This window comes from Scyliorhinus canicula, chromosome 16 (genome assembly GCF_902713615.1).
Source record: "Scyliorhinus canicula chromosome 16, sScyCan1.1, whole genome shotgun sequence".
Classification (NCBI taxonomy): domain Eukaryota; kingdom Metazoa; phylum Chordata; class Chondrichthyes; order Carcharhiniformes; family Scyliorhinidae; genus Scyliorhinus; species Scyliorhinus canicula.
The window spans coordinates 92,456,691-92,483,704 of NC_052161.1; the positions used below are offsets into that span (position 1 = coordinate 92,456,691).

Sequence of the window (27,014 nt, forward strand, 5' to 3'; positions counted from 1 at the left end):
TTACTGAGTGACAGTGTGAGGGAGCTGGATTAACATCAGTAGAGATACAGTCAGTAACACAGGGTGCTGGGGGAGAGGGGTTACTGAGTGACAGTGTGAGGGAGCTGGATTAACATCAATAGAGATACAGTCAGTACACAGGGTGCTGGGGGAGAGGGGTTACTGAGTGACAGTGTGAGGGAGCTGGATTAACATCAGTACAGATACAGTCAGTAACACAGGGATGCTGGGGGAGAGGGGTTACTGAGTGACAGTGTGAGGGAGCTGGATTAACATCAGTAGAGATACAGTCAGTAACACAGGGTAGCTGGGGGAGAGGGGTTACTGAGTGACAGTGTGAGGGAGCTGGATTAACATCAGTACAGATACAGTCAGTAACACAGGGTGCTGGGGGAGAGGGGTTACTGAGTGACAGTGTGAGGGAGCTGGATTAACATCAGTAGAGATACAGTCAGTAACACAGGGTGCTGGGGGAGAGGGGTTACTGAGTGACAGTGTGAGGGAGCTGGATTAACATCAGTAGAGATACAGTCAGTAACACAGGGTGCTGGGGGAGAGGGGTTACTGAGTGACAGTGTGAGGGAGCTGGATTAACATCAGTAGAGATACAGTCAGTAACACAGGGTGCTGGGGGGAGAGGGGTTACTGAGTGACAGTGTGAGGGAGCTGGATTAACATCAGTACAGATACAGTCAGTAACACAGGGTGCTGGGGGAGAGGGGTTACTGAGTGACAGTGTGAGGGAGCTGGATTAACATCAGTACAGATACAGTCAGTAACACAGGGTGCTGGGGGAGAGGGGTTACTGAGTGACAGTGTGAGGGAGCTGGATTAACATCAGTAGAGATACAGTCAGTAACACAGGGTGCTAGGGGAGAGGGGTTACTGAGTGACAGTGTGAGGGAGCGGGATTAACATCAGTACAGATACAGTCAGTAACACAGGGTGCTGGGGGAGAGGGGTACTGAGTGACAGTGTGAGGGAGCTGGATTAACATCAATACAGATACAGTCAGTCACACAGGGTGCTGGGGGAGAGAGGTTACTGAGTGACAGTGTGAGGGAGCTGGATTAACATCAATAGAGATACAGTCAGTAACACAGGGAGCTGGGGGAGAGGGGTTACTGAGTGACAGTGTGAGGGAGCTGGATTAACATCAGTAGAGATACAGTCAGTACACAGGGTGCTGGGGGAGAGGGGTTACTGAGTGACAGTGTGAGGGAGCTGGATTAACATCAGTACAGATACAGTCAGTAACACAGGGAGCTGGGGGAGAGGGGTTACTGAGTGACAGTGTGAGGGAGCTGGATTAACATCAGTACAGATACAGTCAGTAACACAGGGTGCTGGGGGAGAGGGGTTACTGAGTGACAGTGTGAGGGAGCTGGATTAACATCAATAGAGATACAGTCAGTAACACAGGGAGCTGGGGGAGAGGGGTTACTGAGTGACAGTGTGAGGGAGCTGGATTAACATCAGTAAGATACAGTCAGTAACACAGGGTGCTGGGGGAGAGGGGTTACTGAGTGACAGTGTGAGGGAGCTGGATTAACATCAGTACAGATACAGTCAGTAACACAGGGTGCTGGGGGAGAGGGGTTACTGAGTGACAGTGTGAGGGAGCTGGATTAACATCAGTAGAGATACAGTCAGTAACACAGGGTGCTGGGGGAGAGGGGTTACTGAGTGACAGTGTGAGGGAGCTGGATTAACATCAGTAGAGATACAGTCAGTAACACAGGGTGCTGGGGAGAGGGGTTACTGAGTGACAGTGTGAGGGAGCTGGATTAACATCAGTAGAGATACAGTCAGTAACACAGGGTGCTGGGGGAGAGGGGTTACTGAGTGACAGTGTGAGGGAGCTGGATTAACATCAGTAGAGATACAGTCAGTAACACAGGGTGCTGGGGGAGAGGGGTTACTGAGTGACAGTGTGAGGGAGCTGGATTAACATCAGTAGAGATACAGTCAGTAACACAGGGTGCTGGGGGAGAGGGGTTACTGAGTGACAGTGTGAGGGAGCTGGATTAACATCAGTAGAGATACAGTCAGTAACACAGGGTGCTGGGGGAGAGGGGTTACTGAGTGACAGTGTGAGGGAGCTGGATTAACATCAGTAGAGATACAGTCAGTAACACAGGGTGCTGGGGGAGAGGGGTTACTGAGTGACAGTGTGAGGGAGCTGGATTAACATCAGTAGAGATACAGTCAGTAACACAGGGTGCTGGGGGAGAGGGGTTACTGAGTGACAGTGTGAGGGAGCTGGATTAACATCAGTAGAGATACAGTCAGTAACACAGGGTGCTGGGGAGAGGGGTTACTGAGTGACAGTGTGAGGGAGCTGGATTAACATCAGTAGAGATACAGTCAGTAACACAGGGTGCTGGGGGAGAGGGGTTACTGAGTGACAGTGTGAGGGAGCTGGATTAACATCAGTAGAGATACAGTCAGTAACACAGGGTGCTGGGGGAGAGGGGTTACTGAGTGACAGTGTGAGGGAGCTGGATTAACATCAGTAGAGATACAGTCAGTAACACAGGGTGCTGGGGGAGAGGGGTTACTGAGTGACAGTGTGAGGGAGCTGGATTAACATCAGTAGAGATACAGTCAGTAACACAGGGTGCTGGGGAGAGGGGTTACTGAGTGACAGTGTGAGGGAGCTGGATTAACATCAGTAGAGATACAGTCAGTAACACAGGGTGCTGGGGGAGAGGGGTTACTGAGTGACAGTGTGAGGGAGCTGGATTAACATCAGTAGAGATACAGTCAGTAACACAGGGTGCTGGGGGAGAGGGGTTACTGAGTGACAGTGTGAGGGAGCTGGATTAACATCAGTAGAGATACAGTCAGTAACACAGGGTGCTGGGGGAGAGGGGTTACTGAGTGACAGTGTGAGGGAGCTGGATTAACATCAGTAGAGATACAGTCAGTAACACAGGGTGCTGGGGAGAGGGGTTACTGAGTGACAGTGTGAGGGAGCTGGATTAACATCAGTAGAGATACAGTCAGTAACACAGGGTGCTGGGGGAGAGGGGTTACTGAGTGACAGTGTGAGGGAGCTGGATTAACATCAGTAGAGATACAGTCAGTAACACAGGGTGCTGGGGGAGAGGGGTTACTGAGTGACAGTGTGAGGGAGCTGGATTAACATCATAGAGATACAGTCAGTAACACAGGGTGCTGGGGGAGAGGGGTTACTGAGTGACAGTGTGAGGGAGCTGGATTAACATCAGTACAGATACAGTCAGTAACACAGGGTGCTGGGGGAGAGGGGTTACTGAGTGACAGTGTGAGGGAGCTGGATTAACATCAGTACAGATACAGTCAGTCACACAGGGTGCTGGGGGAGAGGGGTTACTGAGTGACAGTGTGAGGGAGCTGGATTAACATCAATAGAGATACAGTCAGTAACACAGGGAGCTGGGGGAGAGGGGTTACTGAGTGACAGTGTGAGGGAGCTGGATTAACATCAATAGAGATACAGTCAGTAACACAGGGTGCTGGGGGAGAGGGGTTACTGAGTGACAGTGTGAGGGAGCTGGATTAACATCAGTACAGATACAGTCAGTAACACAGGGGCTGGGGGAGAGGGGTTACTGAGTGACAGTGTGAGGGAGCTGGATTAACATCAGTAGAGATACAGTCAGTAACACAGGGTGCTGGGGGAGAGGGGTTACTGAGTGACAGTGTGAGGGAGCTGGATTAACATCAGTAGAGATACAGTCAGTAACACAGGGTGCTGGGGGAGAGGGGTTACTGAGTGACAGTGTGAGGGAGCTGGATTAACATCAGTAGAGATACAGTCAGTAACACAGGGTGCTGGGGGAGAGGGGTTACTGAGTGACAGTGTGAGGGAGCTGGATTAACATCAGTAGAGATACAGTCAGTAACACAGGGTGCTGGGGGAGAGGGGTTACTGAGTGACAGTGTGAGGGAGCTGGATTAACATCAGTAGAGATACAGTCAGTAACACAGGGTGCTGGGGGAGAGGGGTTACTGAGTGACAGTGTGAGGGAGCTGGATTAACATCAGTAGAGATACAGTCAGTAACACAGGGTGCTGGGGGAGAGGGGTTACTGAGTGACAGTGTGAGGGAGCTGGATTAACATCAGTACAGATACAGTCAGTAACACAGGGTGCTGGGGGAGAGGGGTTACTGAGTGACAGTGTGAGGGAGCTGGATTAACATCAGTAGAGATACAGTCAGTAACACAGGGTGCTGGGGGAGAGGGGTTACTGAGTGACAGTGTGAGGGAGCTGGATTAACATCAGTAGAGATACAGTCAGTAACACAGGGTGCTGGGGGAGAGGGGTTACTGAGTGACAGTGTGAGGGAGCTGGATTAACATCAGTAGAGATACAGTCAGTAACACAGGGTGCTGGGGGAGAGGGGTTACTGAGTGACAGTGTGAGGGAGCTGGATTAACATCAGTACAGATACAGTCAGTAACACAGGGTGCTGGGGGAGAGGGGTTACTGAGTGACAGTGTGAGGGAGCTGGATTAACATCAGTAGAGATACAGTCAGTAACACAGGGTGCTGGGGAGAGGGGTTACTGAGTGACAGTGTGAGGGAGCTGGATTAACATCAGTAGAGATACAGTCAGTAACACAGGGTGCTGGGGGAGAGGGGTTACTGAGTGACAGTGTGAGGGAGCTGGATTAACATCAGTAGAGATACAGTCAGTAACACAGGGTGCTGGGGGAGAGGGGTTACTGAGTGACAGTGTGAGGGAGCTGGATTAACATCAGTAGAGATACAGTCAGTAACACAGGGTGCTGGGGGAGAGGGGTTACTGAGTGACAGTGTGAGGGAGCTGGATTAACATCAGTAGAGATACAGTCAGTAACACAGGGTGCTGGGGGAGAGGGGTTACTGAGTGACAGTGTGAGGGAGCTGGATTAACATCAAGTAGAGATACAGTCAGTAACACAGGGTGCTGGGGGAGAGGGGTTACTGAGTGACAGTGTGAGGGAGCTGGATTAACATCAGTAGAGATACAGTCAGTAACACAGGGTGCTGGGGGAGAGGGGTTACTGAGTGACAGTGTGAGGGAGCTGGATTAACATCAGTAGAGATACAGTCAGTAACACAGGGTGCTGGGGAGAGGGGTTACTGAGTGACAGTGTGAGGGAGCTGGATTAACATCAATAGAGATACAGTCAGTAACACAGGGTGCTGGGGGAGAGGGGTTACTGAGTGACAGTGTGAGGGAGCTGGATTAACATCAGTAGAGATACAGTCAGTAACACAGGGTGCTGGGGGAGAGGGGTTACTGAGTGACAGTGTGAGGGAGCTGGATTAACATCAGTAGAGATACAGTCAGTAACACAGGGTGCTGGGGGAGAGGGGTTACTGAGTGACAGTGTGAGGGAGCTGGATTAACATCAGTAGAGATACAGTCAGTAACACAGGGAGCTGGGGGAGAGGGGTTACTGAGTGACAGTGTGAGGGAGCTGGATTAACATCAGTAGAGATACAGTCAGTAACACAGGGTGCTGGGGGAGAGGGGTTACTGAGTGACAGTGTGAGGGAGCTGGATTAACATCAGTACAGATACAGTCAGTAACACAGGGTGCTGGGGGAGAGGGGTTACTGAGTGACAGTGTGAGGGAGCTGGATTAACATCAGTACAGATACAGTCAGTAACACAGGGTGCTGGGGGAGAGGGGTTACTGAGTGACAGTGTGAGGGAGCTGGATTAACATCAGTACAGATACAGTCAGTAACACAGGGTGCTGGGGGAGAGGGGTTACTGAGTGACAGTGTGAGGGAGCTGGATTAACATCAATAGAGATACAGTCAGTAACACAGGATGCTGGGGGAGAGGGTTTACTGAGTGACAGTGTGAGGGAGCTGGATTAACATCAGTAGAGATACAGTCAGTAACACAGGGTGCTGGGGGGGAGAGGGGTTACTGAGTGACAGTGTGAGGGAGCTGGATTAACATCAGTACAGATACAGTCAGTAACACAGGGTGCTGGGGGAGAGGGGTTACTGAGTGACAGTGTGAGGGAGCTGGATTAACATCAGTACAGATACAGTCAGTAACACAGGGTGCTGGGGGAGAGGGGTTACTGAGTGACAGTGTGAGGGAGCTGGATTAACATCAGTAGAGATACAGTCAGTAACACAGGGTGCTGGGGGAGAGGGGTTACTGAGTGACAGTGTGAGGGAGCTGGATTAACATCAGTAGAGATACAGTCAGTAACACAGGGTGCTGGGGGAGAGGGGTTACTGAGTGACAGTGTGAGGGAGCTGGATTAACATCAGTAGAGATACAGTCAGTAACACAGGGTGCTGGGGGAGAGGGGTTACTGAGTGACAGTGTGAGGGAGCTGGATTAACATCAGTAGAGATACAGTCAGTAACACAGGGTGCTGGGGGAGAGGGGTTACTGAGTGACAGTGTGAGGGAGCTGGATTAACATCAGTAGAGATACAGTCAGTAACACAGGGTGCTGGGGGAGAGAGGGTTACTGAGTGACAGTGTGAGGGAGCTGGATTAACATCAGTAGAGATACAGTCAGTAACACAGGGTGCTGGGGGAGAGGGGTTACTGAGTGACAGTGTGAGGGAGCTGGATTAACATCAGTAGAGATACAGTCAGTAACACAGGGTGCTGGGGGAGAGGGGTTACTGAGTGACAGTGTGAGGGAGCTGGCATTGCGGCGGTGTCGTGGACAGGCGGGATTGCTGGCATTGCGGCGGGATTGCTGCCATTGCGGCGGGATTGCTGGCATTGCGGCGGGATTGCTGGCATTGCGGCGGGATTGCTGGCATTGCGGCGGGATTGCTGCCATTGCGGCGGGATTGCTGGCATTGCGGCGGGATTGCTGCCATTGCGGCGGGATTGCTGGCATTGCGGCGGGATTGCTGGCATTGCGGCGGGGTCATGGACAGGTGGGATTGATGGCATTGCGGCGGGATTGCTGGCATTGCGGCGGTGTCGTGGACAGGTGGGATTGCTGCCATTGCGGCGGGATTGCTGCCATTGCGGCGGTGTCATGGACAGGTGGGATTGATGGCATTGCGGCGGGATTGCTGGCATTGCGGCGGTGTCATGGACAGGTGGGATTGCTGCCATTGCGGCGGGATTGCTGGCATTGCGGCGGTGTCGTGGACAGGTGGGATTGCTGCCATTGCGGCGGGATTGCTGCCATTGCGGCGGTGTCGTGGACAGGTGGGATTGCTGCCATTGCGGCGGGATTGCTGCCATTGCGGCGGTGTCGTGGACAGGTGGGATTGCTGCCATTGCGGCGGGATTGCTGCCATTGCGGCGGGATTGCTGGCATTGCGGCGGGATTGCTGGCATTGCGGCATGATTGCTGCCATTGCGGCGGTGTCATGGACAGGTGGGATTGCTGGCATTGCGGCGGGATTGCTGGCATTGCGGCGGTGTCATGGACAGGCGGGATTGCTGGCATTGCGGCGGGATTGCTGGCATTGCGGCGGTGTCGTGGACAGGTGGGATTGCTGCCATTGCGGCGGGATTGCTGCCATTGCGGCGGGATTGCTGGCATTGCGGCGGGATTGCTGGCATTGCGGCGGGATTGCTGGCATTGCGGCGGGATTGCTGGCATTGCGGCGGGATTGCTGGCATTGCGGCGGGATTGCTGGCATTGCGGCGGGATTGCTGGCATTGCGGCGGGATTGCTGGCATTGCGGCGGTGTCATGGACAGGCGGGATTGCTGGCATTGCGGCATGATTGCTGGCATTGCGGCGGTGTCGTGGACAGGTGGGATTGCTGGCATTGCGGCGGGATTGCTGGCATTGCGGCGGTGTCGTGGACAGGTGGGATTGCTGGCATTGCGGCGGGATTGCTGCCATTGCGGCGGTGTCATGGACAGGCGGGATTGCTGCTATTGCGGCGGGATTGCTGGCATTGCGGCGGTGTCGTGGACAGGTGGGATTGCTGCCATTGCGGCGGGATTGCTGCCATTGCGGCGGGATTGCTGGCATTGCGGCGGGATTGCTGGCATTGCGGCGGTGTCATGGACAGGCGGGATTGCTGCTATTGCGGCGGGATTGCTGGCATTGCGGCGGTGTCATGGACAGGCGGGATTGCTGCTATTGCGGCGGGATTGCTGGCATTGCGGCGGTGTCGTGGACAGGTGGGATTGCTGGCAGATCGGTGGCCTCATGGCAGGAAACGTCCGGAGGAGGCATGATAACCAGTGGAGCAATGTGGTCAGGTAGTGGGCAGGTAACTCTCCGCACGCCCTCCTGTTGAGCCGGAGAATGGAGCCGTCAGCCATTTGAACAATGAAAGCCCTTGGGGCGGCCTTCCTGACAACAACAGCTGGAACCGACCGACCTCCCTCAGGCAACTGGACGCAAACAACATCTGTGGGAGCCAGCGCAGTTTGATCCGTGGCATGAGCATCGTACGTGATCTGCTGGTCCCTGTTCCGATGCACTTTTTGCAACACCGTGAGGTGGTCAAGGTCCGGAATGTGAATGGCTGGAACAGTCGTCCTCAAGTTGCGGTTCATGAGCATCAGCGCTGGAGACAAACCAGTCGACAGAGGGGCCGCCCTGTAGGCCAGCAGAGCCAAATTGAAATCGGGTGCTGAGTCTGCAGCCTTGCACAACAACCGCTTGACGATATGGACCCCTTTCTCGGCCTTCCCGTTTGATTGCGGGTAATGGGGACTGGAGATGATGTGTCTGAAGTTGTAGGATTGTGCAAAATCAGACCATTCCTGACTGTAAAAACACGGACCGTTGTCACTGATTACTGTGAGTGGCATCCCATGTCTGGCAAACGTCTCTTTGCAGGCTTTGATGACGGACCTAGACGTAAGGTCCGACAATTTCACCACCTCCGAGAAGTAGTCGACCAAAAGCACGTAATCACGCCCCTTGGCGTGAAAGAGGTTTACCCCCACTTTAGACCACGGAGAGGCCACAAGCTGGTGCTGCTGCAGTGTTTCTTCGGTTGAAATTTCTGGCAGGTTGGGCAGTTGAGGACCGTGTTAGCAATGTCCTGGTTAATGCCCAGCCAATAAACTGCCTCCCGAGCTCTGCGTCGACATTTTGCGACCCCAAGGTGACCCTCATGGATCTGTCCGAGCACCATTGCTAGCATGCTTTGAGGAATGACGATCCTGTTCAGTTTAAGAAGGATTCCCTCAATGACCATTAACTCGTCCTTAACGTTAAAGAACTGGGGACACTGCCCCTTTTGCCAACCATGGACGAGGTGTTGCATCACACGCTGCAGTAGAGGATCCTTGGCAGTTTCTTCATGTTTTTGGACCATTCGTTCATCAGTGGCTGGTAGGTTGCTGGCACACAACTGCACCTGTGCCTCTATGTGGCAGATGAAGTTGCCCTGTTCATGCGGCGTGGTAATGGATAGGGCATCTGCGATGATCAGCTCCTTACCCAGGTGTGTAGACAAGTTCGAAGTCATATCAGCGGAGGTGAAGGAGAATTCGCTCTAGCCGAGTTGTCATGTCATTTAAATCCTTCTGGATTATGTGGACTAAAGGCCGATGGCCTGTTTCCACCGTGAACTTTGGCAGGCCGTATACGTAGTCATGAAACTTGACTATTCCTGTCAGGAGACCCAAGCACTCCTTCTCGATCTGGGCATACCGTTGCTCGGTCGGCATCATGGCCCTGGAGGCATATGCCACTGGAGCCCAGGACGAGGAGTCATCTCGCTGGAGGAGCACCGGCCTAATGCCGTCCTGGCTAACTTCAGTAGATATCTTGGTGTGCTTGGTTGCGTCAAAGACTGCCAGTACTGGGGCTGTGGTGAGCTTTGCCTTTAGCTCGAGCCACTCCTTTTCATGGGTGGGCAGCCACTGGAACACTGTTGACTTCTTTACGAGATGCCGGAGGGCCGTGATGTGGGCTGCCAATTTGGGAATGAATTTCCCGAGAACAAAGCGGAGGACCGCCTTCTTGTCCTCCGGGGTCTTCATGGCGTTGATCACTAGTACCTTGTCGGCGTCAGGTTGCACCCCATGTTGTGAAATGTGGTCACCCAGAAGCTTGATAGCGGATTGACCAAACGAGCATTTGGCCCTGTTGAGCTGGAGGCCGTTTTCATGAATCTGCTGGAAGACCTGATTGAGGCGGGCACTGTGATCCTCGGGCATCGTGGATCAGCCGATCATGTCGTCTACATAAACTCGCTCCCCCTCAATGCCCTCCATCATTTGCTTCATGATGCGATGAAATACTTCGGAAGCTGATATGATACCGAAGGGCATGCGGTTGTAGCAATTGCGGCCGAACGGAGTGTTGAACGTGCACAGCTTCCGACTGGACGCGTCCAGCCAGAAACCCCGGGAGGTGTCCAACTTGTTGAAGAATCTGGCATGAGCCATCTCACTGGTCAACTCTTCACGCTTCGGAATCGGGTAGCGCTCTTGCATGATGTTGCGGTTCAGGTCTTTGGGATCAATGCAAATGCGGAGTTCACCAGGGGTTTTTTTTATGCAGACCATGGAGCTGACCCAGTCTGTTGGTTCCGTGACCTTTGAGATGATGCCCTGGTCTTGGAGGTCTTGCAGCTGCTTTTTTAGGCGATCCTTGAGAGGAACCAGCACCCAGCGTGGTGCATGGATCACTGGTGTGGCATTCGGCTTTCGCAGAATTTTGTAGCGATATGAGAGCATGCCCATTCCATCAAACACATTGTATTGTGTGAGAATGTCGTCTATCTCGGCCTGGAGATTCACATCGGTCGGGGTAGTCGCCAGTATCGAGGACATGGTGTGGACTCGCTGGACCAGATTCAGGAGCTTGCAGGCATGAGCACCAAGCAGGGACGCCCTGTCAGGCCGAACGATCTTGAATCGTAAAGTTGCCTTGAATTCCTTGTGAGATACCCTTAGCCATGGCATTGCCATTGTAGTTGAGGAGTTGGCAGGCTGGTGGAAAAATGCTAGGCCGGTCACGGATGCTGTTGAGATCTGACTGTGATATGAGGTTCGCAGACGCGATGGTGTCCAGTTTAAATCGGATGCGAGCCTGGTTGACTGTGAGGACAGCACACCACTCATCGTCAGGGATCCACACTGAGGATCGAGAGGCGGGTTACCGGTGCAGTGGGGACCAGCTCGCGTGTGGTTATGGTGCCCACCCGATATGGAGATTCGAGGCAATCAGCATCGGGATCCATTGGGCTGTCGGGATCAGAATCCTGCATGTCTTGTTGTACCGAGCGGATGTTTCTGCGCTGTGTCTGGGATCGCTGGCTGATAATAGGTGGAGCGGACCTGCAGCAGGCCGCGTAATGGCCAGGCTTCCCACACTGTCGGCATCGCCGTCCTTTGGCTGGACATTGCCGCTTTAAATGGGCGGAGCCACAATTCGGACACATCATAACACTGACGTCAGCGCGTTCCGTGCGCCAACGTGCATTCGCAGTGCGGTCGGCAGACGTACGCACCTGCGCATTAGGGTTGTCGGCCTCGTCGTCCACTCGTTTGTGGCGCGCATGCATAGGGACCCGGAAAAAGCGCGTGAAATGGCCACTCCCCTCAATACTCAGGCCTTGCGTTTTCGCAATGGCTTGCACCCATTCTGCCTCGTGGGAGGCCAGTTTTACAGTTTCTGCCAACCTGATGTGGGAGTAACAATTCTTGGCATGCTCATGGACCATGCACGTCTGAATAGCGACGGAGAGGGTTAGCTGTTTGATTTTGAGGAGCTGCTGTCGCAGGGAATTGGAGTGGACCCCGAAAACGATCTGATTCCGGATCATGGAATCAGCCGTCGAGCCATAATTACATGACTGCGCCAGTATGCAGAGATGGGTCAGGAAGGACTGAAAAGGTTCATCCTTACCCTGAAGTCTCTGTTGGAAGATGTACCGTTCAAAGCTCTCATTCACTTCAATGTCACAGTGGCTGTCGATCGAATTTTAGCAGAACCGTTTTAAACTCCGTCTTGTCTTCGCCATCGGCGAACGTAAGCGAGTTGTAGATATGGATGGCGTGATCCCCCGCGGTCAAGAGAAGTAGCGCAATCTTTCTTGCATCCGATGCTGCCTCGAGGTCGGAGGCCTCGATATACAGGAGGAACTTTTGCTTGAAGATTTTCCAATTGGCGGCGAGGTTGCTGGAGATGCGGAGCTGCGGAGGAGGCTGGATGTTTTCCATTTCACTGGATGGCCGCTTTCTGGTCGTTGCAGATTCACTCAAGGTAGGTTCGGCTGGATTAATATTACTCTGGTACCATGATGTGTTAGGCGGGCTGGTTTGACATTGACTGCAACTCAATGCAGGGAAGCTAGAAACAAATGTCTAACACCGGAGATGATCCAACACTGTTTTATTTAAACTATGAACGGCTGTACATGTTCAGCTGTGGGTTGACACTCTACTAATCCTACTGACGGCCTCTTACTGGCTCGACCAGACTTACTAGCTACCACATGGCAATAATGTCCACTGACTTGCGAACTCTGACTGTCTCAGTGTCTGGGTTCCGAAAAGAGCGGGAGTCAGTGCCCTGTGGGCTTTATAGCGGTGGTGTCTTGTCTGGTGATTGGTTGTTCTGTGTTGTGTGTTCATTGGTCATCCTATGTGTCAATCACTGCCTGTCTGCATCTCATTATATACATGAGTGGCTATTATGACACTGGGAGATAGGGATTACTGAGTGACATTGTGAGGGAGCTGGATTAATATCAGTGGAGATACAGTTAGTAACACAGGGTGCTGGGGATAGGGATTACTGAGTGACGGTGTGAAGGAGCTGGATTAACATCAATAGAGATACAGTTAGTAACACAGGGTGCTAGGGGAGAGGGGTGACTGAGTGAGTGTGAGGGAGATGGATTAACATCAATAGAGATACAGTCGGTAACACAGGGTGCTGGGGGAGAGGGGTTACTGAGTGACAGTGTGAGGGAGCTGGATTAACATCAATAGAGATACAGTCGGTAACACAGGGTGCTGGGGGGAGAGAGGTTACTGAGTGACAGTGTGAGGGAACTGAATTAACATCAATAGAGATACAATCAGTAATACAGGGTACTGAGGGAGAGGGGTTTCTGAGTGACAGTGTCAGGAAGCCTGATTAACATCAAGATGGATATATTGTCACTACCTCACCAAGACATATTTTACCTCTAACAGTAGAATGACAAGGGCTCCAAACACACTCAATATTTCTCCCACCAATCGAATTTGATCCTCGTGCTGAGTATAGGCTTCCTACCAAACACAGAGAAACTGAGTTAGGATTAGAGTTGATGCTCAGAACAGTCAGCAATACAACAATCACTCACTCACACTCACCACTCAAAATACCATAAGACCATAAGACATAGGAGCAGAATTAGGCCATTGGCCCATCATCTCTTCTCCGCCATTCAATCATGGCTGATAGTTTTATCATCCCCATTCTCATGCCTTTTACCATAACCCCTGATTCCCTTATTGATCATGAACCTATATCTCTGTCTTAAAGACACTCAGTGATTTGGCCTCCACAGCCTTCTGCGGCAGAGTTCCACAGATTCAGCAGTCTCTGGCTAAAGAAATTCCTCCTGATCTCTGTTGAAAAGGATCGTCCATTTAGTCTGAGATTGTGTCCTGTGGTTCTAGTTTTTCCTACAAGTGGAAACATCCTCTCCACGTCCACTCTATCGAAGCCACGCAGTCTCACTCACTTACACACTCACTCACACTCACTATCTGACTCACATTCACATGCACTCACACTCACTCTCACACTCACATTTACACACACTCAATCAGCTTATACACACCAACAGTCAGTCACACTCACTCACTCTTTCACACACACTCTCGCACACACACTATCACACATGTACACATTCACACATAGACACTCACACACACAGACACTCTCACACTGAGACACTCACTCACACTCATTCCCACTCATTCACGCATACACACTTACACCCATACTCACAACCACTGTCACCCACACTGTCTCACAATCTCCCTCTCACACTCCCTCCCTCTCTCACACTCTCACACTCCCTCTCACACAGACACACACGTATGTACACACTCTCACACAAACATACTCACACACATTCTCACACACATTATCTCACACATACTCACACACACACACACACAAACTTTCACATATGCACAGCAACATACCATCTCAGACTTCCACTCTCACACCTTCACTAACAAATGTACTCACTCTCACACTATCATAAACACTCACACACACAAACCCTCTCTCACATACACACTCACATATGTACTCTTACACACTTACATTCTCATACACACACACGCAGTTACACTCACACACTCTCAAACACACATACTCACAAATATGCAAACACTCACACACACTCTCACAATCGCACACACACTTACACTCACACTTGCACACGCTCACGTACTGAAACACACATTTTCACCGTCACTCACTCATAATCACACACTGTCACACACTCAAACAATCACATACTGACACACACACACTCTCATATACATTCTCTCACACACAGTCTCTCTCAGACACACACAGACACCCTCACACACTCATCTTCTGACACACACTCACATGCACACTCTCTCATATACATTCACAGACTCAGACACACACACAACCCTCACACACTCTCTCATCTTCTGACACACACTCACATGCACACTCATTTGCACACACACTCTCAAACACACACTCATACACACTCTCACACCCACTCACTCACAAATATACACACACTGTCGCACACACTCATATACACTCTCTCTCACACAGTCTCCCTCTCTTAGACACACACACATGTGCAACTACACACACTCTCACAATCACACACACACGTACACACACTCACACTCTCGCACACACTCACATACTGAAACACACACTTTCACCCTCATTCACTCTCACACTCACACACTCTCTCACACTCACACACGCTCACACACACGCTCACACACACACACACACACTCAGAGTCTCAGACTCTCACACACCCTCTCATATACATTCTCTCTCTCAGTCTCAGACACACACAAACACCCTCACACACACACTCATCTTCTGACACACACACATGCACACTCACACTCGCACACTCTTGCATATACATTCTCTCTCACAGACACACACAAACACCCTCACACACACAATCATCTCATACTGACACGTACAAAGACTTACACTCTCACACTCACTCTCACATTCACTCTCACACCCTGACACTCGCACGCAAGCTCACACATTCACACTCTCAAACACAGTCAAACTTTAGCACACACATACACACTCATGTACACTCGCATTTGCACACATTAATTCACACCCACACACACTCACTCATACTCTTACACACATTCTCAAATGCTCACTCACACTAGCACACACACCCACGTACTCCCTCACACTCACACACTCACAAACACACACAGTCACACATGAGCACACACACTCATACACTCACAGTTACCAACACATACTCACACACACTCACTCACAGCACACATTCACTAACACTCACTCACACACACATTCACAAACAAACATACTCACACACACACTCGAACAAACATACTCACTCACTCGAACACACTCACACACACTTGCATACAAACAGCTGAGACACAGTCTGTCACCTGGAGGTTTCTCTGAATGTAGATTGTTGTGTCTCTGGAATCAGTGATGTTTCCTCGTCGGAGTTTCAATGGGCGATGGGCACAGCAGAGGGTGAAGGTGATGATGTAAAACAGGTAAAGGATGGTCAGGATGCGGAAATAATATTTCCCATATTTATTCCATTTCAAACTGATCAGCTGTTTCAGAGGCGGCAGGTCAAGTATCCGGAGAGCCTGTTGCAGAGAGTTTTAGTCACATTAACGCATGAAGACACGGGATCATGTTTGAAAACTGAAATAACAAAATACCCAATGCACAATCTAAATTGTTCCCTCCCACTGTACATAATCCCAATGGACCCAAATCCCTTCCCATTCACTCCCACTGTACATAATCCCAATGGACCCAAATCCCTTCCCATTCACTCCCTCTGTACACAATCCCAATGGACTCAAATCCCTTCCCATTCACTCCCACTGTACACAATCCCAAGGGGCCAACACCATTCCCATTGACTCCCACTGGACACAATCCATGTATACCCAAACCCAATCCTGTTCACTCCTATTGGGTACAGTTCCAATGGACCCAAACCCCTTCCCATTCACTCCCACTGTACACAATCCCAATGGACTCAAATCCCTTCCCATTCACTCCCACTGTACACAGTCTGAATGTAAGCAAACACCTTCCCATCCACTCCCACTGTACACAATCCCAATGGACTCAAATCCCTTCCCATTCACTCCCACTGTACACAGTCTGAATGTAAGCAAACATCTTCCCATCCACTCCCACTGTACACAATCCCAATGGACCCAAATCCCTATCGTTCATTCCCACTGTACACAATCCCAATGGACCCAAACCCCTTCCCTTTCACTCCCACTGTACTCAGTCCCAATGGACCCAAACCCCTTCCCATTCACTCCCACTGTACACAATCCCAATGGACCCAAATCCCTATCGTTCATTCCCACTGTACACAATCCCATTGGATCTAAACAACTTGACAGATCAGAAATCACCACCTGTGGACTCGGAACCACCCTTACCTTCAGTGCCTCCGACATGACGTCAGCAAAACCCTGCCAGAATCCCCGAAGCTTCGGACATGCCCAAAACATATGGACACGATTTGCAGGCCCACCCGCACACCGTTCACACCTATCCGCCACCCCTTCAAAGAACCTGCTCATCTGGGCCACAGTCATATGTACCCTGAAAACCACCTTAAATTGTATACGGCTGAGCCTGGCGCACGATGAGATGCATTAATCCCACTGTATACAATCCTAATGGACATAAATCCCTTCCCGTTCACTCCCACTCTACGTAGCCCCAATGGATCCAAACAGCTTCCCATTCACTCCCATTCTACACAATCTGAATGGAAGCAAACACTGTTGGAACCAACAATTCTACGGACACGTGCTTGTAGGATTAAAATAGCGGTTTTAATATACTTACAACAGAGCCAGCCTGTTAGCCGTTGAACTTTCGGTGAACTGGCCGGCTGACCCTGTGGCACTGATCTTTATACAGCAGCTCCCGGGGGAGGAGCCCTGGGCAGAGCCAAGGGAGGAGCCCCGTACAACTCTCAAGCATTCCCAGAGCTACTCCCCCTGGAGGTCAGATAGTGCAATTGCACTTACAATATAGCCACATGTATATACAGGTTACAATCCGGTGTGAATCACATTCACCACAAACACTTTCCCATCTTATGAATCTGGGGAGAAGACGAGCAGGATGCTTGCGCAGCAGTTGAGGAATCAGGTGGCATCGAGGTAGATCGGGAAAGTGAAGGACAGAGTAGGGAACGTGCTTTTGAACCTCATGGGGTGTTTAGGGATTTCTGCAGTAGACTGTACGAATCGGAACTCCTGGCCGGGCTGGAGGGGATGAGGCGGTTTTTGGAGGGGTTGAAGTTCCCAAGAGTGGAGGAGGACCTGATGGAAGGTCTAGGTGCCCCATTGGGCTGGTAGAAGTGGAGGAGGGGCTGGAGGAAGGGCTGGAGGCGATGCAGTCCGGCAAGGCCCCGGGCCCGGATGGATATCCAGTGGAGTTTTACAAAAGGAACTCGGGGGTTCTGGGGCCCTTCTGGTGGGGGTGTCTCTCCTCAGGATGTCCTCCCACAACCCAGCCTCCAGCTCCCGACCCAGCACTTCCTCCCACTTCCCCTTCACCTCCCTATTGGGAGGGAGCCTCCCAATCCAGAAGCTCTTTACAGATTCCCGATGCCTTCCCTCCCCCACCGATAAACAAATCCCCAAACCACTCGATCCCTGCCCGTTGCCAATCCCGAAACCCCCATCCAGCCCCCCCTGGAGAAAACCAGTGGTTGCAACAAATTGCCCGCACCGACACCCCCTCCAAACCCAGATCCTCTACCACTGTCCCCACACCCTCAGACCAGCCACCGGTACCGGGCTTGTGGAGTACCTGGTTGGTGAGAACGGCAAAGGCACCGTTAGCAGTGCCCCTAAACCCGTGTCCTTACATGTGGCCGCCTCCACCTGCAATGGGGAGAGTGGATATCCCGGCTTCATTCCCCGGTGAAGCCTAAAATAGTCTGAGTTCACCTGGTTCACCTGCACACTCACCAGCAGTTCACCTGCACACTCACCAGCGGTTCACCTGCACACTCACCAGCCGTTCATCTGCACACTCACCAGCGGTTCATCTGCACACTCACCAGCGGTTCATCTGCACACTCACCAGCGGTTCACCTGCACACTCACCAGCGGTTCACCTGCACACTCACCAGCGGTTCACCTGCACACTCACCAGCGGTTCACCTGCACACTCACCAGCGGTTCACCTGCACACTCACCAGCGGTTCACCTGCACACTCACCAGCGGTTCATCTGCACACTCACCAGCGGTTCATCTGCACACTCACCAGCGGTTCATCTGCACGCTCACCAGCGGTTCACCTGCACGCTCACCAGCGGTTCACCTGCACGCTCACCAGCGGTTCACCTGCACTCTCACCAACGGTTCACCTGCACACTCACCAGCGGTTCATCTGCACACTCACCAACGGTTCACCTGCACACTCACCAGCGGTTCACCTGCACACTCACCAGCGGTTCATCTGCACACTCACCAGCGGTTCACCTGCACACTCACCAGCGGTTCACCTGCACACTCACCAGCGGTTCACCTGCACACTCACCAGCGGTTCACCTGCACACTCACCAGCGGTTCATCTGCACACTCACCAGCGGTTCATCTGCACACTCACCTGTGGTTCACCTGCACACTCGCCTGATGCAGCAGCCGGACCCAATCCACAAAACCCTGCCTCAACCCAAACTGCCCTGGGACCTCCCACAAATAGTCCCACTCCACCCGATCAAAGGCCTTCTCTGCATCCATGGCGACCACCACCAGATGCCTCCCCTTGACGAACGCTGTCTGGTCCCCCCGCTCCTGTCATCCCTGGCACACAGTCCTCAATTCTCGAGGTCAAGATCTTGGCCAATAATTTGGCGTCCACAGTTAACAGTAAGATCGGCCGAAATGACCAACACATCTCCGGATCCTTATCCCGCTTCAAAATCAAAGAGCTCGGGCCTGCGACAGCATTGGGTGGAGTATCCCCCGCTCCCTAGCCTCGTTAAACGCCCTCACCAACAAGGGCCCCAGAATCCCCGAGCTCCTTTTGTAAAACTCCACTGGATATCCATCCGGGCTCGGGGCCTTGCCCGACTGCATCGCCTCCAGCCCCTCCTCCATTTCTACCAGCCCAATGGGGGCACCTAGACCCTCCATCAGGTCCCCCTCCACTCTTAGGAACTCCAACCCCTCCAAAAACACCTCATTCCCTCCACCCCGGCCAGGGGTTCCGATTCGTACTGCAGAAATCCTAAACACCCTGTCCCCCACCAAGAACAAACACAGAGTAATGCCCCTGGACGCAGCAAAAATAACCCAGAAAACCCCGAACAGAAAGGGAACATCTCCTCCAAAGTTCAGTGTCCGCCTATCCAGTTCATTGTCCCTGACAAATTCCATCACCTCCCCAGGCGTCCCGAAGTACAGCTCCCGACCCTTATAGGTCACCCACAGGTGCGCCAGGTACAGTATGCCAAACTTCACCCCCTTCTTAAAGAGGGACGCCGTCACCTTGTTGAATCCCGCTCTCCTCTCAGCCAACTCCGCACCCAGGTCTTGGTATACACGCAACTCAATACCCTCCCAAGTACAGCGCCTCATTTGCCTGGTCCACCTCAGGATCCACTCCTTGTCCAAGAACCGGTGCAGGCGCACCACCATCGTACTCGGCGGCTCGCTCCCCTGCAGCTTCCTCATCAGCGCCCTGTGCGCCTAGTCCACTTCCAAGGACCGTAAAAATTCCCCCTCTCCCGGCAGCTTCTCGAACATTTCAGTAACATACGTGCCGGCAGTCCCACAATCCTCCGATTTTGCCTGCTGCGAGACCGATTCTCCAGGTCCTCCACTTTCTCCTGCACCCGCCTCTGATTATCCCGCATCTCTGATCCATTATCTCTGATTATGATGCAATTGTATAAGGCGTTAGTGAGGCCACACCTGGAGTATTGTGTTCAGTTTTGGTCTCCTTACTTGAGAAAGGACGTACTGGCACTGGAGGGTGTGCAGAGGAGATTCACTAGGTTCATCCCAGAGCTGAAGGGGTTGGATTATGAGGAGAGGTTGAGTAGACTGGGACTGTACTCATTGGAATTTAGAAGGATGAGCGGGGATCCTATAGAAACATATAAAATTATGAAGGGAATAGATAGGATAGATGCGGGGAGGTTGTTTCCACTGGCGGGTGAAAGCAGAACTAGGGGACATAGCCTCAAAATAAGGGGAAGTAGATTTAGGACTGAGATTAGGAAGAACTTCTTCATCCAAAGGGTTGTGAATCTATGGAATTCCTTGCCCAGTGAAGCAGTTGAGGCTCCTTCATTACATGTTTTTAAGATAAAGATAGATAGTTTTTTGAAGAATAAAGGGATTAAGGGTTATGGTGTTCAGGCTGGAAAGTGGAGCAGGGTATGTTGTAGTTAATATTCTTCCCGCTTCTGGACTGTGACAGAAAGATTCAACAACGCTCGTTAAGAAACGAGCTTTCTAAATAAACTAAGCTTTATTTGCGAATTACAACTACATGCAGAAATAGCTGAAACTTGGAGTCGGAAAGCAGTCAAATACAAACTGCTGGATCCTCTCCAAGTCTGCGCTATTACAGAGAAATAGGACGATATTTATACATTATAGAATCAAGATAACATGAATACAGCTTGGTCAGGAATTTGATCAAAGTAAAACATAAGCAATCTCATAAAACTGGCGTCACCTTGCTGACCTTTGAGGACTCGGGGTCTCATATCATTATCTTGTCTTTTGATCGCATGTTTAAAAAACGGAGCAGACTTGTTTAAAAATGGTAAGAGATGTGTTCTGGCCTATCTTGTCATATTTAGACTGCTTTGGGTTATGACGAGTTAGTTTTATCAAGTTTACAGAGCCAGCCAGTTTGTAGGTCAAGTTGACCTTTTCTGCTTTCAATGCAGGCTTTAGGTTATGAGAGCTTGGCTTTTCTTACTTTGTAAAAGTTGACCACTTTTCCCAGAATGCCATTATTTACTTCGCGCAACACCACAGGTCCACAAAAGATCAGCCATGATCTCATTGGAGGGTGGAGCAGGCTCGAGGGGCCAGATGGCCTACTCCTGCTCCTAGTTCTTATGTTCTTATATTTATCCCCCATCCCTGGTGCCAATGAATGCAAGCTGCGCCTTGTGCTTCCCCACCATCTCCTCCACCTTCTTGATCGTCTGGCTCTGGGCCTCCAGCCTCGTCTCCATGCAGTTGAGTCTCGCCTTTATCGGATCCACCACCCTAGCCAGGTCCTCCAAATTCTACTTCCTCTGCTGGGTGAACTTCTCATTAAGGAAGCCCACAAGCCCACAAGCTGCTTCGTCGACCATTGAGAGGGTAGAGCCGATCCCTGACCCTCCATCATCTTCACCTGTGTCGCAGGCACAACTCCAGCTATCTCCAACGGTTCCCTTCTTTTTCGGCCACTTCTGGTCCACGAATCCATCCACCGATGGGACACTCTCTCCTACCACCGCTCCTGCACCATTTTTACTCAGCAAATCCACCCATTAGCCGGGGAAAAGGTCCACAAATTGTACCACGGGTGGGAGCCACCAAATGTGCGACCACTCACACCATGGCTACCAGTGGAAGTCTTCCCGTTCACTCCTAATGGACACAATCCCAAGGGACCCAAATTCCTTCCCATTCTCTCCTCATGCACACAATCCCAATGGACCCAAACCCATTACCATTCACTACAACTGCAGCATTTGACTGAGTATGGCATCAAAGGAACTCTAGCTCAACTGGAGTCAATGAGAATCAGAAACTCGCCACTGCTTGAAGTTATATCTGGCACAAAAGAAGATGGTTGTGGTGGTTGGAGGTCAATCATCTCAGCTCCAAGACATCACTGCAGGAGTTCCTCAGGGTAGTGTCCTAGGCGGATGATTGCGCAATGTTAAGCACCATTCGCGAATCCTCAGATAATGAAGCAGTCCATGTCCAAGTGCAGCAAGATCTGGACAATATCAGGCTTGGGCTGATAAGTGGCAACTTACACTCATGCCACATAAGTGCCAGGCAATGATCATCTCCGACAAGAGATGATCTAACCATTGCTCAATCCCCCACAATCAACATCCTGGGGGTTACCATTGATCAGAAACTGAACTGGGCTAGCCATATTAATACTGTGGCTATCAGGGCAGGTCAAAGGCTAGAAATCCTATGGCAAGTAACTCACCTTCTGATCTCCCCCTTGATTGCTCCTCCTTCCACAAACATTCAAACCTTCCACCACCGACGAACAGTAGGGAGCCATGTGTACCATCTACAAGATGCACTGCAGTAACTCACCAAGGTTCCTTAGACAGCACCTTCCAAACCCACTGCCATCTAAACCTGTGTTTTTCAAACTTCTTTTTCGGCGACCCAATTTTACAAAATGGCCGCCTCTCTCGACCCACGCTACGCTCACAATAGATTCTCCATAGTTACTTGTTAAAATATCACATTCATTGTTGGCACTTCTGTATTATTAAATGTAAAACATTGTAAATGAAAATATATTTTCTATTTTTGTTGTTATTTGGAGATTTAAATAGCTGGTAATAAAAGTCTCTGCACAGGTCAATGTGTGAGACTTTTTAATCGCTGACTCCGGAAGTGTTTGTAGTGATCTGCATATCTGTATGTATATAAGGGGTTAATGTTTAGAAGTTACAGCTAAGTAATCACTAGATGGCAGCACTAGAGATGGGTATAAAAGACAGATTCAAGCCGAGTTGCCGCCTCTTCGTGGATGTAGTGACTGGTAACCAGAGGTACAGAGAGATAGCTCAGAGTGCAGGTGTTGCTAATCGTAGTTAATCTATATTTTATCTTGTTTATTTAATCTCTGGTATAGTTGTTGAAGAGAGAACAAACTCACAGTTTATTTGTTTACGTTACTCAATAAATAATTTGCTTCAACTAGAAGAGTTAACGAACATCGAATGCAGAATCATTCGGTAAGAAGCAAGTGAGTAACATATTTTACACAAGGTAATATAACAGTGTTTGAAGGGGGAATGAGGAAATTCTTGGAAACACATCTGGATTTTGGGCTGTTGGGGAAGAAAGGAGGCTCACCATTGATCGCGAAGTCAGTCCCACTGAGAGAGCGACTGATCTCAGAAAAGTGAGCAGAAAGTGACTCCCCATTTTAAATATACATCAAACCCCTTTTGCACATGCAGCATAAATTTAAACATAGATCTAATTGACAAGGCTAAGAGTAACTGAAACTCAACAGACATCAACAAGATTAACTGTCGCAGAAATTGAACCAACACTGGCCACATTAATGGTAACAGAAATTCAAGATTCATTGACAATGGTAACATTGGCAGACATCAAACATGCATCCTATTCGTTAACCCTGAAGTCGGTCTCTTTGTGTGATCATTGACTCTGTGCTTCCTGTGAGCTGTATGTGAACAGATGCATTTCCCCCTGATTGGGACGGATGGAGTTCCCAAACCCAAACCCATCGCCCAAGAGTGGGGCAAATATAAATCAGCCTTGTGACAATGGACCAATTGAAAGGTGGGGAGATCCCCACAGAATACACAGCAATTATCTGTTAGAGCTAGATCCTGTATAAGGGAGTATTCTGGCAATGAGTTACTGACTGGGGTACTTGTGGAAACATATTCCAGTCACCAGTCATTTGGTTTTGGGTGGGAGATGCAGGCCTGTGGAAAAAAAAGAGCGCACAGTATTGCTGGAATCTAATTTTGTGCAGAGGAGCATCTGCAGGAAATAAATTTAAAGATAATTGATTTTTTTTCTTTCAAACTCTTGAGTTGCCGGTGCAGGTGCTGACTCACCTGGCCGATCAGCTGCTGCAGAAACGGGAGTGGCTGCTGGAGGCTGTGTCGGAGGCAGTGACAATAACAGTGACCCAGGGAGACAGAAAGTCTGTGGTACCGACCTCTACATCAGCCTCATGTAGTCATGCCGGCACTGCAGTCAGAAACCCATTCACTCCCCCTGTACATCATCCCAATGGATCCAAACCACCTACCTTTCACTCCGCCTGTACACCATCCCAATGGATCCAAACCACCTACCTTTCACTCCGCCTGTACAGCATCCCAATGGATCCAAACCACCTACCTTTCACTCCCCCTGTACACCATCCCAATGGATCCAAACCACCTACCTTTCACTCCCCCTGTACAGCATCCCAATGGATCCAAACCACCTACCTTTCACTCCCCCTGTACAGCATCCCAATGGATCCAAACCACCTACCTTTCACTCCCCCTGTACAGCATCCCAATGGATCCAAACCACCTACCTTTCACTCCGCCTGCACACCATCCCAATGGATCTAAACCACCTACCTTTCACTCCCCCTGTACACCATCCCAATGGATCCAAACCACCTACCTTTCACTCCCACTGTACACCATCCCAATGGATCCAAACCACCTACCTTTCACTCCCCCTGTACACCATCCCAATGGATCCAAACCACCTACCTTTCACTCCCACTGTACACCATCCCAATGGATCCAAACCACCTACCTTTCACTCCCCCTGTACACCATCCCAATGGATCCAAACCACCTACCTTTCACTCCCCCTGTACACCATCCCAATGGATCCAAACCACCTACCTTTCACTCCCCCTGTACACCATCCCAATGGATCCAAACCACCTACCTTTCACTCCCACTGCACACAATCGCAATGGACCCAAATCCCCTCCCATCCATTCTCACTGTACACAATGCAAGTGGACCCAAACCCTTTGCCATTGACTTCACCTGTATAGAATTCCAATGGAACCAAACTCCTTCCCGTTCACTCCAACTGTACATGATACCAATTGATCCACACCCCCTCCCATTCACTCCCACTATACACGATCCCAATGGATCCAAACCCTTTAACGTTCACTCCCACTGTACATAATCCAATGGACCCAAACCCCTTAACATTCACTCCCACTGTCCATAATCTAATTGACCCAAACACCTTAACGTTCACTCCCACTGTACATAATCCAATGGACCCAAACCCCTTAACATTCACTCCCACTGTCCATAATCTAATTGACCCAAACCCCTTAACGTTCACTCCCACTGGACATAATCCAATGGATCCAAACCCTTTAACATTCACTCCCACAGTACATAACCCAATGGACCCAAACCCCTTAACGTTCACTCCCACTGTCCATAATCTAATTGACCCAAACCCCTTAACGTTCACTCCCACTGGACATAATCCAATGGATCCAACCCTTTAACATTCACTCCCACAGTACATAACCCAATGGACCCAAACCCCTTAACGTTCACTCCCACTGTCCATAATCTAATGGACCCAAACCCCTTAACGTTCACTCCCACTGTCCATAATCTAATGGACCCAAACCCCTTAACGTTCACTCCCACTGTCCATAATCTAATTGACCCAAACCCCTTAACGTTCACTCCCACTGGACATAATCCAATGGATCCAAACCCTTTAACATTCACTCCCACAGTACATAACCCAATGGACCCAAACCCCTTAACGTTCACTCCCACTGTACATAATCTAATGGACCCAAACCCCTTAACGTTCACTCCCACTGTACATAATCCCAATGGACCCAAACCCCTTAATGTTCACTCCCACTGTACATAATCCAATGGACCCAAACCCCTTAACATTCACTCCCACCGAACACAAACCCAATGGACCCAAACCCCTTAACATTCACTCCCACTGAACATAATCCAATGGACCCAAACCCCTTAACATTCACTCCCACTGAACACAAACCCAATGGACCCAAACACCTTAACGTTCACTCCCACTGTACATAATCCAATGGACCCAAACCCCTTAACGTTCACTCCCATTGTACATAACCCAATGGACCCAAACCCCTTAACGTTCACTCCCACTGTACATAATCCAATGGACCCAAACCCCTTAACATTCACTCCCACTGTACATAATCCAATGGACTCAAACACCTTAACGTTCAGTCCCACTGTACATAATCCAATGGACCCAAACCCCTTAACGTTCACTCCCTCTGTACATAATCCAATGGACTCAAACCCCTTAACGTTCACTCCCACTGTACATAATCCAATGGACCAATACCCTACGTGTCCATTTGCACTTTACACAATCCCAATGATACAAACCCCTTACATTTCAATCCAACTGTACTGTACAGAATACCAATGGCTCAAAACCATTCCTGTTCACTTCCACTGTATACAACCCCAATTAAATCAAAATCCTTCCTGTTCACTCCTACTCATAACAATCCAGATTTACCCAAAGCCTTGCCGGTCACTCATTGGACATAATCCTTATGACCCCAAAACCCTTAATGTTCAATCCCACCGTACACAATCCCAACAGGTCTAACCACTGTACACAATTCCAATGGAACCAAACCCCTTCCCATTCACTCCCACTGTACACAATCCCAATGGACCTAAAACCTTTCCTGTCCAACCCCACTGTACACAACCCCAATGGATCCAAATCTCTTAGCATTTACTTCCCTTGTATTCAATCCCAATGGGAGCAAATTCCTTCTCTTTCACTCTCACTGTGGCAAATCCCACTGGACCTAAACCCCTCCCTGTTTACTCCCTCTGTTCACAATCCCAATAGACCCAACCCCCTTTCCGTCTATTCCCACTGTACACAATCCCAATGGATCTAAATCCCTTACCATTCACTTCCCATGTATTAAATCCCAATGGGAGCAAATTTCTTCTCTTTCACTCTCATTGTGGCAAATCCCACTGGACCTAAACCCCTCCCTGTTTACTCCCTCTGTGCACAATCGCAATGAACCCAAG

General features: G+C 50.3%; 1 protein-coding gene across 1 annotated transcript in view; it reads right to left on the reverse strand.

Moving 5' to 3' along the window:
• The window catches only part of trpv6 (transient receptor potential cation channel, subfamily V, member 6), a 99,335-nt gene that overhangs the window by 46,047 nt on the left and 26,274 nt on the right, over positions 1–27,014 (reverse strand). Inside the window, exons 6-7 of the mRNA XM_038773786.1 lie at positions 15,585–15,797; positions 13,095–13,181 (exon numbers count right to left, since the gene is read on the reverse strand). Coding sequence (XP_038629714.1) covers positions 13,095–13,181; positions 15,585–15,797 — 300 coding nt within the window. The remainder of the gene's footprint in view (positions 1–13,094; positions 13,182–15,584; positions 15,798–27,014) is intronic.